Source organism: Metopolophium dirhodum, chromosome 3 (genome assembly GCF_019925205.1).
Source record: "Metopolophium dirhodum isolate CAU chromosome 3, ASM1992520v1, whole genome shotgun sequence".
Taxonomy (NCBI): domain Eukaryota; kingdom Metazoa; phylum Arthropoda; class Insecta; order Hemiptera; family Aphididae; genus Metopolophium; species Metopolophium dirhodum.
This window is the reverse complement of record NC_083562.1, coordinates 21,837,915-21,854,729: the sequence shown is the minus strand read 5'-3', so window position 1 is coordinate 21,854,729 and position 16,815 is coordinate 21,837,915. Positions and strand designations below refer to the sequence as shown.

The window sequence follows — 16,815 nt, the reverse complement described above, 5'->3', positions numbered from 1 at the left end:
ATAAAGGTAGATAAACTTATGAGTAATCTTATAATACATTTTCAAATCTTAGATTTAAAAGAAAAATTTTTATGAATTCTCAACTCAATATAGTTTGCTAATTTTCGTGATTTTTCCGTATTTTGTCAAGATTTGAACTATAAATGCTTATAAATAAAAAAGTGACAAAGGGTTTTTAATATTTTTAAATGCCATTTTAACCATATAGTAGAAGCCTTGTATTAAATAAAAAAGCTTTTTTACCCAACAAATAAAGTTTTATTGACATCCATAGAAAAAAATACTAATAAAATTAGAAACTAAAAATGTTCCTAAACATTTCAAAACAAATCAAAGTATTTTTAAAAAATTATCGTTTATAGAAACATAAAACATAAACAACCAGTGAAAATTTCATGTATATACGTTCATTTGATTTAGAGTTACACCAAAAACCAAAATCGATTTTCTCGAAAACAGATTTTGCTTAAAAATTCCCGTTTTTCCTTAATTTGTCTATTGTTTTTCATGGCGTTTTTGAAAACTACTGGGAAATTTTTACTATTGACGCCCCGAAGTACTAATTAGATTCACTTTCCTATCAGAAAAGATAATGTTGAAGAAAATCGAATCATTTTTACTGTCCTAAAATGTGATGACAGACACAAATATAAAAAAACAATCATTGTAAAATCAATACATTTATCGTCTAACTAAAATTTATCAGGGTCGATCCCTATTTTTTTAAAAAAATGTTCAGAATTTTTTTTTTCTGCTTAAAGAATTTAATGAGAGAATAAATAAATATGATCTATTTTAACTTCCCACTAGACTCAATAAAATATGACGCTATATATTGTTGTTTAAACTAATAAAATGTGTTGTTTTGAATAAATCATAGGTAATTTATATCTATTACACTCGTTAAGTCCTGACTCATGCAGAATAATATTATTAAAAAATTCATTAAATATGTAATAACTGATCCATGCGTATATTGTATGTTTTGAACATTGAAATTATACAAAAATAAGAACTAAAATTCGATTGCTTAAATGTAAAAATTAGATGTTATATCCTTTCTCATAAACATTCTCGATTTTAATTCAAAAAATTCAAACTTTTATACCTCTTAGAATAAAATAATATGTAATAACAATACGTGAACACTAAATTATTTAATAAACTTGATTTTTACAACAGCAAAAAAATAATAATAACCCATGTATATTGTATACACTACAAAAGCACCAGCGTTGAAATACACTACAAAATTTCCAGATCGTTATTCAAATATGAGGAGCTGATGAAAATATGAAATGAAGGATTAACTCTATAATACTACACCACAATATCCATACCTACTTAAAAACCCAGGTTGTTTCAATACTTTCAAACAATCAACCAACCTACACAATTTATACATAAATGCTACAACATATTGTTGATTGTATGAAGATACTTCCAATAATTTTACAAACAGGTAAATACAATACGTTCAGCAACTCCCTCAAATATTTTGAGAATAAATATGTTTTAAACTATAAATACTCAATACACCAAAAATCGTTTTAGTTGCTTTTTAAAATTATAAGAAAAACCCGTATAGGTATTTAGGTACTTCAGTTTATTATACCAGTTAATAATATTTATTATAACGGAAACTGATGAAATATTTTTGTTTGAAAAATATACAAACTGCATAATATCAAATCATAGAAAATCATAGAAAATCATCTATTATCTATATATCTGACAATGACAATTATAATATTATATTTACGATTTATACAGTTTTATGAATAATCCTTAAAATAACAATTTTATAATAACGTGATTTGTTACATATTACGCTTATTTTAATTATTGAATAAATAACATAAATCCCTAAAGGTATGTAAATTTAAATTGAGTAAAATATGCAACAAAATTATTTTTTTTGTTTTTGGAAAATAGTTCTATAGGATTCACTGGGAAACTCGTATAATGACCCAGGTCCCAGAAAATACCATTATTCAAGCTAAATCATGATTTCAATGAACCACTATTGTGATAAATAATTTAGAATGTAAATTTATAACAATCTTATGTTGATTTTATGTTTATCAATTAATTCCAGTAGGATTCAATAGAAGCTTTCAATGAGATTGTCCTCCTTAGTATTATGTTTTATTTTCCATAAATTGTTTCACTTCACTACATTGAAATAAACTGTTGATGACTGATGAGACCGATTGTGAATAAATGTTTAAAGACAAAAAGTATTAAAAATCAATTTACCGTACAACAAACACTAATATAGTAGACAAAAACATGTAAATAACTGAAAGTTTTTCAAATAAAACAAGTTAAAATGGAATGTTTTTTTTTTTTTTATGAAAAATGTTTAGTCAAATATTTAAGGTGGTAAATTTAAAAGTAACGATTAATATTTCGTGTAATTTATATATTACCTTCTAAAGTTTATACTAAAACTGTAAGAATGTGCATACTGTTATTAACTTTGAGCCTTTATAGTATGGTTTTTCTCAATTTCTCAGAAGTTTTGAAATGATAACAACAACGGTCAGTAATACAAAAGTATTTTTTTCAAACAAAAATATGTGCATTTTTAATGAACTTTATTTACTAATTATAATATTTTATATACATAGAATTCCTATTATTTATAATTGTAATAAACGTAATATTATTTATAATATTTCAATTTCTATGATATTTTATGAGGACTAAAAGTAATTAAAAAGTCTACAAACAATTTTATATATTAAGTTGAAATTTTATACTCTAGAAATATAATTTAATATAAAATCGATTTTTAAGATCTAGAAATTTATAAAACTAAACATGTTTATTTTATTATTCTTATACCTTTACATAATAAAATAGACTGTATCATTATATCATATTAAATAAATGTAAAAAACATGTAAAATTTGTATTAATGTCTTTGAAACGGTTTATATTTTGTTTCAATAAAAAAATGTGGTTTGGAAGTCAAGGCCTCTTATAATTATTCATTATTTTATTCATATACAGAATGTAAAAAAATTATACAAATGCGGAATAATTCTAATTCTTGAAATACATTCCCATATAAAAAATATGTATATTTTACAAAATCATACATCATTTAATTACATAATATAATTGCTAATGGATTTTTGAAAACATGCTGTTCAAAAAACTATTAGGTGCCAACCTAAATTGATGAAATTCAAAAGATAACTGAAACTCTATTATTGGATATTATATTATATGAGATTGAATTTTATAAATTAATAAGCTCGATACTTGATAGTAATTTTCAACCTCGTCTGTGTTATAATTAGAAGTGCAATTATATTAATATGAAACTTAATTTAATTACAGCTCAAAATTATAGTGAAGGTATATCAAAAATTGGTTAATATAATAAGTAGTGATAAAAAATTGCACTTAACAAAATTGATACATTTTATAAAAAAAAAAAGAAAGATGTAATAATGGAATTATTATTTATTATTATTATTAAATGCGCAATTAAATAATATGAAAAACTTACCCCAGCCAATAAACATGTAAACGCGGAGCTTGATATTTTCTCTGGTGAAAGTTTCTACGACCAAAATATACAGATACAAGCCTAAACGAATGTTCAAACAAAAAAGCATTAATAAATGGATTAATTTTTTCAATCAACGGTTTTAAGCAATCCTTACCTTCGACAAACATCCAAAAGAAATTTGTTAAAACAAAGTAATGTAACGAAAATGTAAATAACACACAAGCGTTATTACTAGCTGAAAGCCATTCCTGAAACAATTGTATAATTGTTTTTTTATTTAAAAAACAACATATTATTTAAAGATTATTTTTTTATATTTAGTATACATTTAATTGATCTTGGATCTGGTAAGATAATATAAAGGTTATTCGTTCAATATCCATTAGGATATACGGCAAAATGAACTGTATGATTAATATCACTACATTTTACAAACAGGTACAAATATTTAAAAAAAATAAAACATAAAAATATTATGCATACAACATGATAGCTATACTAAAAGACAAGATTTTTTTTTGTTGTTCTGTATACAACTTTAGCTTCTAAGTTCATTATTTTTCTTAACAGTTTTTAAATTTAAATATTGTTACAGTTACGTTTTTTTATTAATTTTGGGTACATTGATAGTACATTATATAAATTATAGTTTAATTCAATATTTAAACACTTTTGTGTATTGTAGCACCGTCGTAATACTGTAATTCAGTCCTGTTAAACTTTTTTAAGTTGTTAAATTATAAATTATAAATAACTGTACAAAATATCAAAAACACAACTGTTGTTAATTTTTTTAAATAAATTGTTCACATACCTGTAGTGTTGATGTCAATATCCATGTAAAATCAGATAGTATATAAGTGCACATCAAATTTGTGTGTATTGTGTTTCTCAAGCATCGCAAATCTCTGAAAACATTTAAGTATTTGATATTTATACATGTTCACCATTCTATAAGTCACTAAATTAATTTAACTATAGTGTAAATACTATATATATGTAATATGTATATATTATATAATTTAAGGTATCATGACTGACTGGCTGATTTCCACAGTACCTTCGTGCCACTGCAATAGAGCGGTGCGTTAAGAAAGGATTTTTAAAAATTCACATTTTAAAAATAATCTCACACAGGGATTTTGTTTACAATATATAGGGTATGTATGTTGTGTCCATTGGTTACAGAAATAAAGACCTTTTTTATATATATAAAAAATAATGTTTGTAGCTTATATACTCAAAAACTATTCGACCGATTTTGACAACAATTGCATATGGTTCTTAGAGATATCAGGAAAGTTTAGACTTTTATAGAGTAACTTGTTCTCTTTGAACCACGTTCGAAAATATACCAAGTGCTATATCTAACCCATCACAGATATGGATTGCCCATCTCGGTCGAATTAGTGCTCAAAGCGAGGTACACCTATTCCGATTTTCCCGTGAACTGAGGTATTTACGATGGCTAAAACCAAAATACACCCAATAATAGCACCGTATTTTATATTTGGTAATTTGTTCACCGTTGAAGTCGGGTTATACACCTAGTCTATATGTATAAAAATTAATGTTTGTCTGTCTATATGTCTATATGTCTGTCTGTCTGACTGTCCGTCCGTCCGTCCGTCTGTCTGTCTGCCTATATGTCTATATGTCCGTCTGTCTGACTGTCCGTCCGTCCGTCCGTCCGTCCGTCTGTCTGTCTGTCTGTCTGTCCGTCAGTGTGTCCTTTATGCATTCCTAAACGGCTGGACCGATGTTGATGAAATTTGGTACAGAGATAGATTAGACCTCTGAGCAGAAGATAAGCTAATTTAAAAAGGGAGAGGACCAACTCCAGGAGGTGCTCAAACGGGGATTTTGAGATTTTTGTTTATAAATGGTTGTCACGGGCTTTAAAGCTATTATTATTATTTTTAACATAGGTACTATTCATTTAGAGTTGACATTTTTAATGGGTAACAAATTGCACGGGATCAGCTAGTATTATATCGACTATCCAGTATTATTATAAATTAATATATGATATGAAAATGGGCATATTAATAGGACAAATAAAAAATGAACCGTCGTGGGACGCCTGGCAGATGTGAAACATTGAAATTATTTTGTAATTTTGTATTGAAAATATGCATGAAAATTGAAAGGATGGTTTATAAAAGGAAATAAACATGGCTTAATAAAAGCACCTAAAATATTCGAATAAAAAAGTTTAAAAACTAACGTATTTATTCAACTTCCAATCTAAAGTGTAAACCTCTAGAGTGGAAAGATGCCACAAAACGTGCATATCCCCCCCAAAAAAGGACGATTTATTGTAAAACCAATACATTACTTCTCAGGATCTAAAATAGACAAAATTGACACGCACTCTACTTTAATAGTTAGGTAGGTATCTAAACAACACATATTTTAGATTCAGGCCATTTTATTGTGTCCCGTGCAGCTATCAGTTTTACAATGTCTTTTTTTTTAATAAGAACTTTTGGAGCAGTAAGTAAAATAAAAATATATAGTTTATTACCACCTATATATTATTATATCAGATATATACCTACTATATGATAATGCAATTTTTAAAATGTACTATTAGCAGGCCATAATTTCCACCACAACAGTCCTTTGCTGAAGTAAGTTAACTCTTGCAACTGATGAATTAAAATATATATTATACAGTACCAAATTAAACATTTTAATTTTAATTTCTTTCTAACTGTGAGCCATAATATTTCAGTGATTATTTGAGCCAACATTATCCCATACCAGCCATACCTATTTAGTTTCAGTGTACTTATTTAAATTTTTTCATATTTAAAATTTTAATACATTTTTCTTTAATTACTTAAATGAAACATATTCACATAATTATCAACGCAAATAATTATTCTGTATACATATAGATATAAGACTTACTTAAAGTAAACAAATATGGATACAGCTGCCACCAATGCCACTAATGATATAGTATAACCGCCATAGTAAAAGTATGATGTGTATACAATTGATGGATCTGGATACAATGGATTGTTTGTATCCAAAGGTCGGCAATTCATATAATCAGAAGAATTTTCCCAAACACCATTCGATTTGCAACGACGACTAGCATTTTCTGTAAAAAAATAATAGCATTTGATAAACAATACTCCAACTAACTGTACATAACCCAATAAATCATAAAATATCTTATTATGGGTATACTTTTGTGAAGAGAAAATAATATTATATTTAAAATAAGATAATTAAAATAAAGATTTTTTTTATGATATGTAGTTTATACATAAAAAAAATATGCTTATTTATGCAGCTATTAAAAACTGTAATAAGTATAGTTTTTTAATCACAGAACTTTTCTTAAAAAATAACAGCAAATCAAATGGAAATAAAGCAATGATTTTAATAATTATATTGTAAATTTTAATTCGAAAAAAATATTAATCGTAAAAACTTGATACTTTTCACCGTTATTTAGGTATAATAGGTACATTATTATATTCTATACACAATACAATTTTAAAAATATGTAAACAAACACCATTCTATGCTACTATGCTACTGCTAACTTGGTATTGACTTATAAGTTAATAATAATAATGTATGAATGTGCCTCATCATCATCGATGAAAAGGTTTACAGTAATTTAAATACAGTAGAAATCGTTTATATTGTTTATAATGATATTTAAGGGACGAAGGAAAATAGGTCGTAATAACCGATAGTCATAATTACCGATAAAATTTTACATATAAAACTTACCTATGCATTTTCCAGGCCCTTTACTTTAAGCTCATAAAACCTGATACGTCACTACAGCTCGTGTCATTATAAACGATTTCTACTGTATATATTATAAAATATCCTTAGAAATACAGGAAGACACAACGTCTCCGCTCAGAATCATTTTTCGTTTACAATTATTATTAATCATTAAGTTTAATTTTAACACAATCATTATTCATTACAGTGACTTACTCAATGACGAGGTAAATTCAAAACCTAGGTACTATACAGCAGAGCAACTATAACAGTTTTGGATTCTGAGCGGAGCGAAAGAATGCATTGATTTTACAATGCGATGTGTTTTTTTCCGTCTGTCATCATCACCTTTTGTAGACGTAAAAATGCTCCGATTTCCTTCTACATCAGCATCTTTTCAGGTAGAAAAGTGAATCTAGTTGATTCATTGGGGGTAGGGGGTTACTAGTTCACAATAGTTTTTTAATGCGTCGTGGAAAACAACAAAAAAAAATAAGGCAAAATTAATATTTTTTGACTAAATCGATTTGGTTTTTGTAACTTAAAAACTAAATAACTAAAAGCCTTAGATACTTTAACTTTTTACTAAATATTTATATGACAATTTTCGATACATGGTAAGTGATAACATTTCAAACATATTTTGACTCTTTTTTAGCTATTATTATAGTCATGATAAATTCTTAATTTTTTTTCAATTATTGTCGATGAATGATTTTTTATCGCTTTATAAAAAACTTGAGGGTTTTATATAAGGGTCCTCATAAGTTGTTTTAATAGTAGTCAAAAAATATTAAAAAGTAAAGACACATGGGCAAGATTTTTTTGAAAAGCATTTAATGTTAAAATGTTGACAAAATTAATGAATACCTATCAATAAAATTTACAAATTATTTTGTATAGTTAAAACTTTATAAAATATTTAACTTTGTTAGCTAATGCTTGGAAATGTAATACAAGGTTGCAAATAAGTAGGGCATACAACTCATACATATAGGAACAACAAAATATATGGGCACAATTTTATACCCCCACTTGCCCGCCCTTTTGGTTTTTGTATTCAGACAATTATTTAACGAAAAGACTATGGAATATTCATTTAGGATTTAAACTATTTATGTATTATACGCCAAAACTAACAAGGTATTTACGCCATACTTAGGCACTAATAATATTTGCACAAACATTAATGATATGATAATATTTGTCATCAGACGTAAGACTATGTCACCACGTAAGACGACTGACGATAATTGAGCAGCCACAAAAATGATTTAAACCACCTACCATATTTATAGATATACTGAATTTTTGTATAGTTTATATTATAACGAAACTACGAAAAGCCTACTATATCTAATATAAAAATAATACCTAATCAACCACTTCTTTATCCTTATGTCATCAGACCATATTTTTATAAACCGACAAATCTTAACAAAAATAACATTTTAAGAAAATCCTGCAGCACCTGTAAATGGAAATTAATATCTAAGCCCAACCACCAAATTATATTAGTATAGACATGTGCCAATGTAGGCTATACTTCTAAATTTCATCTTTATTTAAACGCTCAATAATAATATTTCTATCCATTTTCTACTTATATGGTCATTGTTCTTACTAACAAAGTTAAAAATTAAGTACTTTTACAACAAAAAAATAGAAATAAATAAAAATGTTATAAGCTAAGGCTATAAAATAAGTTATTTTTAATATTAAATTATTATTAATAGGATATATATTTTTCATAACAATTTCAATTTTTTAATAATACATAATAATATACAGGTACAATGCAGTAAGTACATGCAGCGCATGCACTACAGCGAATATATGTGATGAGATGACTGTGTACCGCAGTCTGTGTAGTATTCAGTCTGAATAAAAACAATATCATTCTTATTAAACCGAAATTGATATCATTAAGGTTTTTAATAATTCAAAGTAATGCAATTTTATACTTAATAATATTTACAGTTTATATTTATTTCTTATATTAATATAAGTAATAATTAGCTGTAACTGTAAGTAAATAAATATTATGTATAGAGGTACTTACAACTACAATATATGTAAATGCATACTGCCTACATAATACAAGCAAGATTTATTATTTTAATATTATTTGTGATAGGTACCTACAACCTATTCAATTTCTTATTATTTTATATTTTGCCATTTTAACATTTTCACTGTCTTGCAGGTTATTATGCAAAACTTCAACATATTAGAACTAGAAGTTAAGATAAACAATTTGCAGGTTACGTATTTATATTATTGAACAACTAATTACATAAATGCAACAGCTAGTAATATTATAATAGTACAATGTTGGAACAACCACAGAGCAACACACAATCTAGGTTACGTATCCAGGAATCCTTATATAAATTATGATATTCTTCTTTATGTTTATGTTATGTACAATCTACATTTCAACCACTTAAGTTCAAAGGGACAAGAAACTTACAACTTACTTATCATCTTATTTAAAACAAATTTAGGTTATCAAATGGCTTAATTTTAGCTATAAAATATTATTTAAAGTCCTTTATAAATTCAAAACTAAACAAAATGTTATAAGTTATTATATAAATCAGGAAAAATAATTTCTCAAATACATAAATCCTAATAGAGGTACCTACCTACATAATATATTATTTTAATGGCAACATAGATTAAAGGTCTTTAAAAGATAAAATGTCTTTAAAGTTCTTGCCAATATTTCTCCCATCTCTACATGACCTCTATTTTACTATAATAATATTTGGTTGATGCTAATTTTATTCTTTATAAATCATACTATTTGCAATTTACCTAATACTTAATGATTATTATTTATGACTAGTATATACAATTTACCGAAATTCCATCCACTATATTTACGTATTAAGTGTTTAATTAATATAATATACTAGCTGATCCCGTGCACATCGTTGCCCGTTAAATGTACCAACTCTATATGACTCAAACTTTGTTCAATTCGTTATTTAATATTCGGTGTATGGTGTTCAAAATTTATCTTAGCTTTTCCGTTGCCCGGAATAAAAATTCTGATTCACAGCAGTATATTATCAGGTAGGCAATCTACCTGCGGTAGATCGCGGACCCTGTGCTGTTTGTACGTAAGTGTATGATTTAACTCTAAAGTATCAAAGTTATACCAAGTTTGTCGTATTCCACCTATGATAGTGGATTAATATAATCAATTAATACAAAATCCTAACCTAACCTAACCATATTAATATCAGATGAATAAAAAAACCTGCACATTTAACCATTTTTAAATTAGCCTGTCTTCTTCCCAGAGGTCTAATCTACACACAAACATTCATTTACATATCTTTATTTTATATAAATATGAAAATGAAAACCTTTGAGGCTTATGTTCTCGGAAACTAATGAACCGATCGTTATGATTTTTTTTTTAAATTAAAGAGCTCATTGCAGAGGTTTATGGTATTTGATCGATTCTCTAACTTAATAAACAAAGGAGTTATAAATTATTATAAATAATGGCCTGTTACGTAATAATAAAAAATCAGTATTATTCTCAACTCCTATAACCCATAGGCAACCATTAATAAACAACAATTTCTATCGTATAAAATTCCTGTTTGAGAACCTACCAGGGGTGATCAATTCCCTTTTTAAATTAGTCTATGACACTCACAAAGAATGTGGCTTTCTATTGGTGAAAGAATTTCCGAAATCGGTTGAGTAGTTCCAGAGATAACCCTCAACAATGGTAACTAACAACTCCTCTTTATATAATAGTATAGACTAGCTGATCCCGTGCACATCGTTGCCCGTTAAATGTACCAACTCTATATGACTCAAACTTTGTTCAATTCATTATTTAATATTCGGTGTATAGTATTCAAAATTTATCTTAACTTTTCCATTTCCCGGAATAAAAATTCTGATACGCAGCAGTACATTATCAGGTATGTATGTATGTATGTATGCTGTTTGTACGTATGATATAACTCTAAAGTATCAAAGTTATACCAAGTTTGTCGTTTTTACTTAATATAATTAATATATACAAAATCCTATCCTAACCTAACCATACTAAAATCCGATGAATGAAATAAAAAAACAAATTTAACCCTTTGTAAATATTAACCTATCTTCTTCCCAGAGGTCTAATCTACCAACTAACTATATAAATACACAGACTATAACTATACAGACTAAACTCTGGATCTACTTATCAGATCTTATTTGTATATTTACAAAAGACAATAAAACAAATCAACAAACAAACCCATTAACCAATAGCAACCAATATATTATACACAATTGGATTTTCCTAAAATTTTCTTTTATATAAACCTTCTCCGTGAAATACTCTTCTATTTAAAAAAAAAAATCAAGACATTTATAATATGTACAAGAAGATCTGATAAGTAGTTCCAGAGTTTAGTCTATATACTTATAGTCTGTGTATTGATATAGTTAGATATATATATAAATTAATGTTTGTGCGTAGATTGGACCTCTAGGAAGAAGATAGGTTAATTTACAAAGGGTTAAATTTGTTTTTTTTTTATTCATCGGATTTTAGTACGGTTAGGTTAGAATAGGATTTTGTATAAATTGATTATATTAATCCACTGTAGGTGGAATTAAGTAAAAACGACAAACTTGGTATAACTTTAATACTTTAGAGTTATACACTATAATCATACACTTACGCACAAACAGCATGGGGTCCGCGATCTACCGCAGGTAGATTGCCTACCTGATAATGTACTGCTGTGAATCAGAATTTTTATTCCGGGCAACGGAAAAGTTAAGATAAATATTGAACACCCTACACCGAATATTAAATAACGAATTGAACAAAGTTTGAGTCATAAATAGTTGATACATTTAACGGGCAACGTAGTGGTAAATATATATATATATATATAAAAAAAGACTTGTCCTGGGTGATTCATCATCGCCTAGCCGGAACTGCTGAAGCTATGGATATGAAATTTTCAGTAAATGTATTTATTACTATGTATAGGCGCACTAAGAAAGGATTTTTCGAAATTCGCATTTTAAATAGCTGCTCAAACAGGGACATTGAGGTTCAAGATGGAAATTGGAAATTTTATTTTTATTTGTTAATAGTTGCCATTGGTTACACTCTACAGTAGAAATTAGTAATTATTTATTATTGGTTGCCATTGGTTATTCGGGCGGATCAGGTACAATAGCTGGCATCAATTCGAATTATATTATAATATCAAAATTAACTTGGTATAACTTCGATAATTTAGAGTTAAATCCTACACTTACGTACAAACAGCACTGGGTCCGCGACCTACCACAGATAAATTGCCTACCTGATATTGCTTACCCTATTGCCTATACTGCTGCGAATCAGAATTTTTATTCCAGGAAACAGAAAAGTTAAGATACATTTCGAACACCATACACCGAATATTAAATAACGAATTGAACAAAGTTTGAGTCATATAGAGTTGGTACATTTAACGGGCAAATTCGCATTTTAAAGGGTAAAAAGAGCATAAAATAGTTAATTTAACGGTGGTTGAGGTTCGCGGTGGCTAGACGTGGCCGCCCAAATTTCCCCTTCCGTGTCACCGCCGCGCCACCGACCTGCTTAATACCGAACCGAAAATAAACCGAACGACGAGCAGATATATAGATATGTCTCGGATACTCAACACTATCGATAACACATATTATTAATTTCGATTTTAAAATAACACGGTGGCATGTATCATTTATGATTCTATTATAATTTATAACGCTTGCCATAATCGACGATGCACACAGGCTTTTCCAGCAGGAGTAGTAGAGGGGGGGGGGTAGGCATGCTGAGAGTTGTTGGTATAGATAATAATGAATAGTTGTGTGTAGATTAGACCTCTGGGAAGAACATAGACTAATTTAAAAAGTGTTAGATTTGTTTTTTTTTATATTGATCGGATTTTAGTTCGGTTGCATTAGGCTTTTGTATTAATTGATTATATTAATCCTCCGTGGGTGGAATTAAGTAAAAATGACAAACTTGGTACAATTTGTATACTTTAGAGTTAAATCATACACTTACGTACAAACAGCACGGGGTCCGCGATCTACCGCAGGTAGATTGCCTACCTGATAAAATGCTGCTGCGAATCAGAATTTTTATTCCGGGCAACAGAAAAGTTAGGATAAATTGTGAACACCATACACCGAATATTAAATAACGAATTGAACAAAGTTTGAGTCTTATAGAATTGGTACATTTAACGGGCAACGAAGTGCCAGCGGGATCAGCTAGTATATGTATATTGACAAAAAATAATAATACAAATTAACAAACATACCCGATTAACCAATAGCAACCAATATAACATAATACACTGTTGCGCCACTGTTGTATTTTTTACATCCAGATTTCCTACTTTTCCGGTGGATTTTCCTAAAATTTTCTTTCATAAAAACCTTCTCCTGGCAATTACGAACATCTTAAAAAAAAATTGAGCCAAATCGGACCAGCCGTTCTCGATTGATGAGGTAACCCTATTTTTCACGCTCCATTTTTATATATATACTAGCTGATTCCGCTGGCACTTCGTTGCCCGTTAAATGTACCAATTCTATATGACTCAAACTTTGTTCAATTCGTTATTTAATATTCGGTGTATGGTGTATGGTGTTCAAAATTTATCTTAACTTTTCTGTTGCCCGGAATAAAAATTCTGATTCACAGCAGTATATTATCAGGTAGGCAATCTACCTGCGGTAGATCGCAGACCCCGTGCTGTTTGTACGTAAGTGTATGATTTAACTCTAAAGTATCAAAATTGTACAAAGTTTGTCATTTTTAATTAATTCCACCTTCGGAGGATTAATATGATCAATTAATACAAAAGCCTAACGCAACCGTACTAAAATCCGATGAATAAAAAAAAAACAAATTTAACACTTTTTAACCTTCAGTAGGTCGCGCGGTTATGAGTACCTATTCCGTCGCTCGGGGTAAAAGTTTTTCTTGATTAAACATAATATACTTTTCTAACATTTATTTATTTGAAATTAAATTTTTATTGCATATAACAAAAGAAGAATACGAAATATAATAATACTTTTAATTTTACATTTTTTTTTCTTATTAGACAAATAAATAATAGATATAATATTTTTAACTAATTTAAGAATTATTAACATTATTATTTTTCACATCTCACTAAAACACTCTGGACATACTTCTACTAAGTGGTCTCTGCATATAAGTTTCACACAATTAGTGCATACTTTTGTTGTTTTTCTATCACGTTGACGGTCACAAAATTGACATCTTCCTGACGCTCTTACCCGTTGCTCACCTACTTGTAATGTTGGTTTATAACCATAAATATTTCGCGTTTTAATATTTTTTGGAAGTGAAAGTATTGTTGCACGATATTGTAACTGTTCATCCATTAGTTGTTTTGCTAATATTTTTAAAAATTGAAGACGAGTATATTTAGTTTGACTGTTTTCGTGATATATAATTTGAGCATTTACCGCACCGATATATAAAATTGAATAAAATACTGTAAGTAGCCATCTATTACTCCGCCTTGCAACTGTATAGTTTTCTGTCATCCTGTCCATATTATCAACTGCTCCTTTTGTGGCATTATAAAATGTTATAATTTCTGGTTTCTTTGCTAAGCCTGTACAAATTACATATACTAAACGCATTATCTACAAAATTATATTCTGCCAATTCTGAGTTTTCTTCATCAGAAATATCGGATTTTTCAGTATCAGTGTTATGATCTTTTTGTAAAATTTCAACATTATCCTCTTCTTCGTCACTTGAGTTCCCTCCCCAAATATCTTCATTATCATCGAAATCGTCAATGAACGCTTCAATTCTTCAACGTTCTAATTCTTCCATTGCCAAATATAATATAATAGTACGGAAAAAAAAATACTTATTTCGTCGCGCGGGGTAAAAATTTGCCAAACTCGTACACACACACTTCAAACGCTGGTATTGAACGTACTAACTGATAAAACGTTAAACAAACTTAATATTATCTACTTATAAATAGAAGCTAGATAAAATCCCAACACTCTCATACCAACCTAAATAATATTAAAACATAGTTTAAAATTAGTGGGGTAATAAATTACCCCACGCGACCTACTGAAGGTTAAATTAGCCTATCTTCATCCCAGAGGTCTAATCTACACACAAATATTCATTTTTATCTATACTATAAAATGATAGCGTTTGTTTGTATGTTCGGGATAAACTCCGAAACTACTGAACCGATTTCGAAAATTCTTTCACCAATACAAAGCCACATTCTTTGTGAGTGTCATAGGCTAATTTAAAAAGGGAAGTGATCACCCCCGGTAGGTGCTCAAACAGGAATTTTGAGATTTACGATAGACATTTTATCACTCATTGGCAGTGAATAATTATAATCGTTAATTACTCCACTAAAACGCAACATTTTTGAAAATCCTTTCTTATTGCACGGTTAAAATATGAGAAGAACCTCTATTCCAAATTTCAAGTCCGTACGTTGAGTAGTTTTTGAGATACAGCGATCAGTGAGTCAGTGGTATTTGGATTTTATATGTATAGATAACTAATTATTGACTAACATTATCGGACTTTATTTCTGCCTAAAACCTGCTCCGTGATATCCTCTTTCATTTAAAAAAAACTGCACGACAATTGGATAAGAAGTTTCGAAGCCAAACCGTAACAAAGATTTCCTCTTTTGCTTGATTTCGGTTTTATATATAATATATATATAGTTTTCAAAAAACATATGCCTAAATTTATAGTAACATTGTGTTACTTTCTTTCAATTTCACTTTATTATTATATCATTACGTGTGACGTTTATTAAAAAGATAGAAACATAAATTCTCCATATTTTAATATGGTATTTTTATTTTTTACAACTACAGTTAAAATATTTAACCAACCAAGTGTATTTTTAATTTTTTACCCTAATTTAAAATGTCTTTAAAAATTAATATATTTTTTGGATATGGAGGCAGCTCTTGGATACGCCTTTGCTACATCATATTTCACACAACATATCGAAACGTTATACATGACTGTTGACTAATTTTTATTGGACTTTAGGCCCTTCAGACCAAAGAAAAGTTTGATTCGTATTTATATTATATTCGTATTCGAAACTCAACATACAGGAATACAGAATAGATTCACTCTGCCAAACATCTACAATAGTAAGGATATAAGACTAAAACTGAAAACGAAATGTTTGCAAATTATTTTTGCTTTCAAAACCAAAGGCCAATATCATAAATAAATATGGGGGTGAGCATGCTTGGTAAATCACCTTGTATACCCCAGCATTTAATTATTTTGCCAGTTTTATTTACTTGCAAAATTTGAATTGGAATGTATTCCATACATAGTAACCATAATGTTCAAATATATATAGTTTCCATGAGAACGGTCAACTATACTGTTAAAATAACATTTGTCTTTCACTTCACAATTTATTGTTTAAAGATTGCGCTTACAGTTATTACAATTTATA

At 28.3% G+C, this 16,815-nt stretch overlaps 1 protein-coding gene across 4 annotated transcripts in view; it reads right to left on the bottom strand.

The window, feature by feature from the left end:
* Window positions 1-16,815, bottom strand: part of LOC132941882 (diuretic hormone receptor-like) — a 92,446-nt gene that overhangs the window by 62,481 nt on the left and 13,150 nt on the right. For all 4 annotated transcript variants that reach the window (XM_061010101.1, XM_061010102.1, XM_061010103.1 and 1 more), the window contains exons 4-7: window positions 6,443-6,638; window positions 4,341-4,434; window positions 3,681-3,774; window positions 3,524-3,604 (exon numbers count right to left, since the gene is read on the bottom strand). In XM_061010101.1, the coding sequence (XP_060866084.1) occupies window positions 3,524-3,604; window positions 3,681-3,774; window positions 4,341-4,434; window positions 6,443-6,638 (465 nt within the window). The remainder of the gene's footprint in view (window positions 1-3,523; window positions 3,605-3,680; window positions 3,775-4,340; window positions 4,435-6,442; window positions 6,639-16,815) is intronic.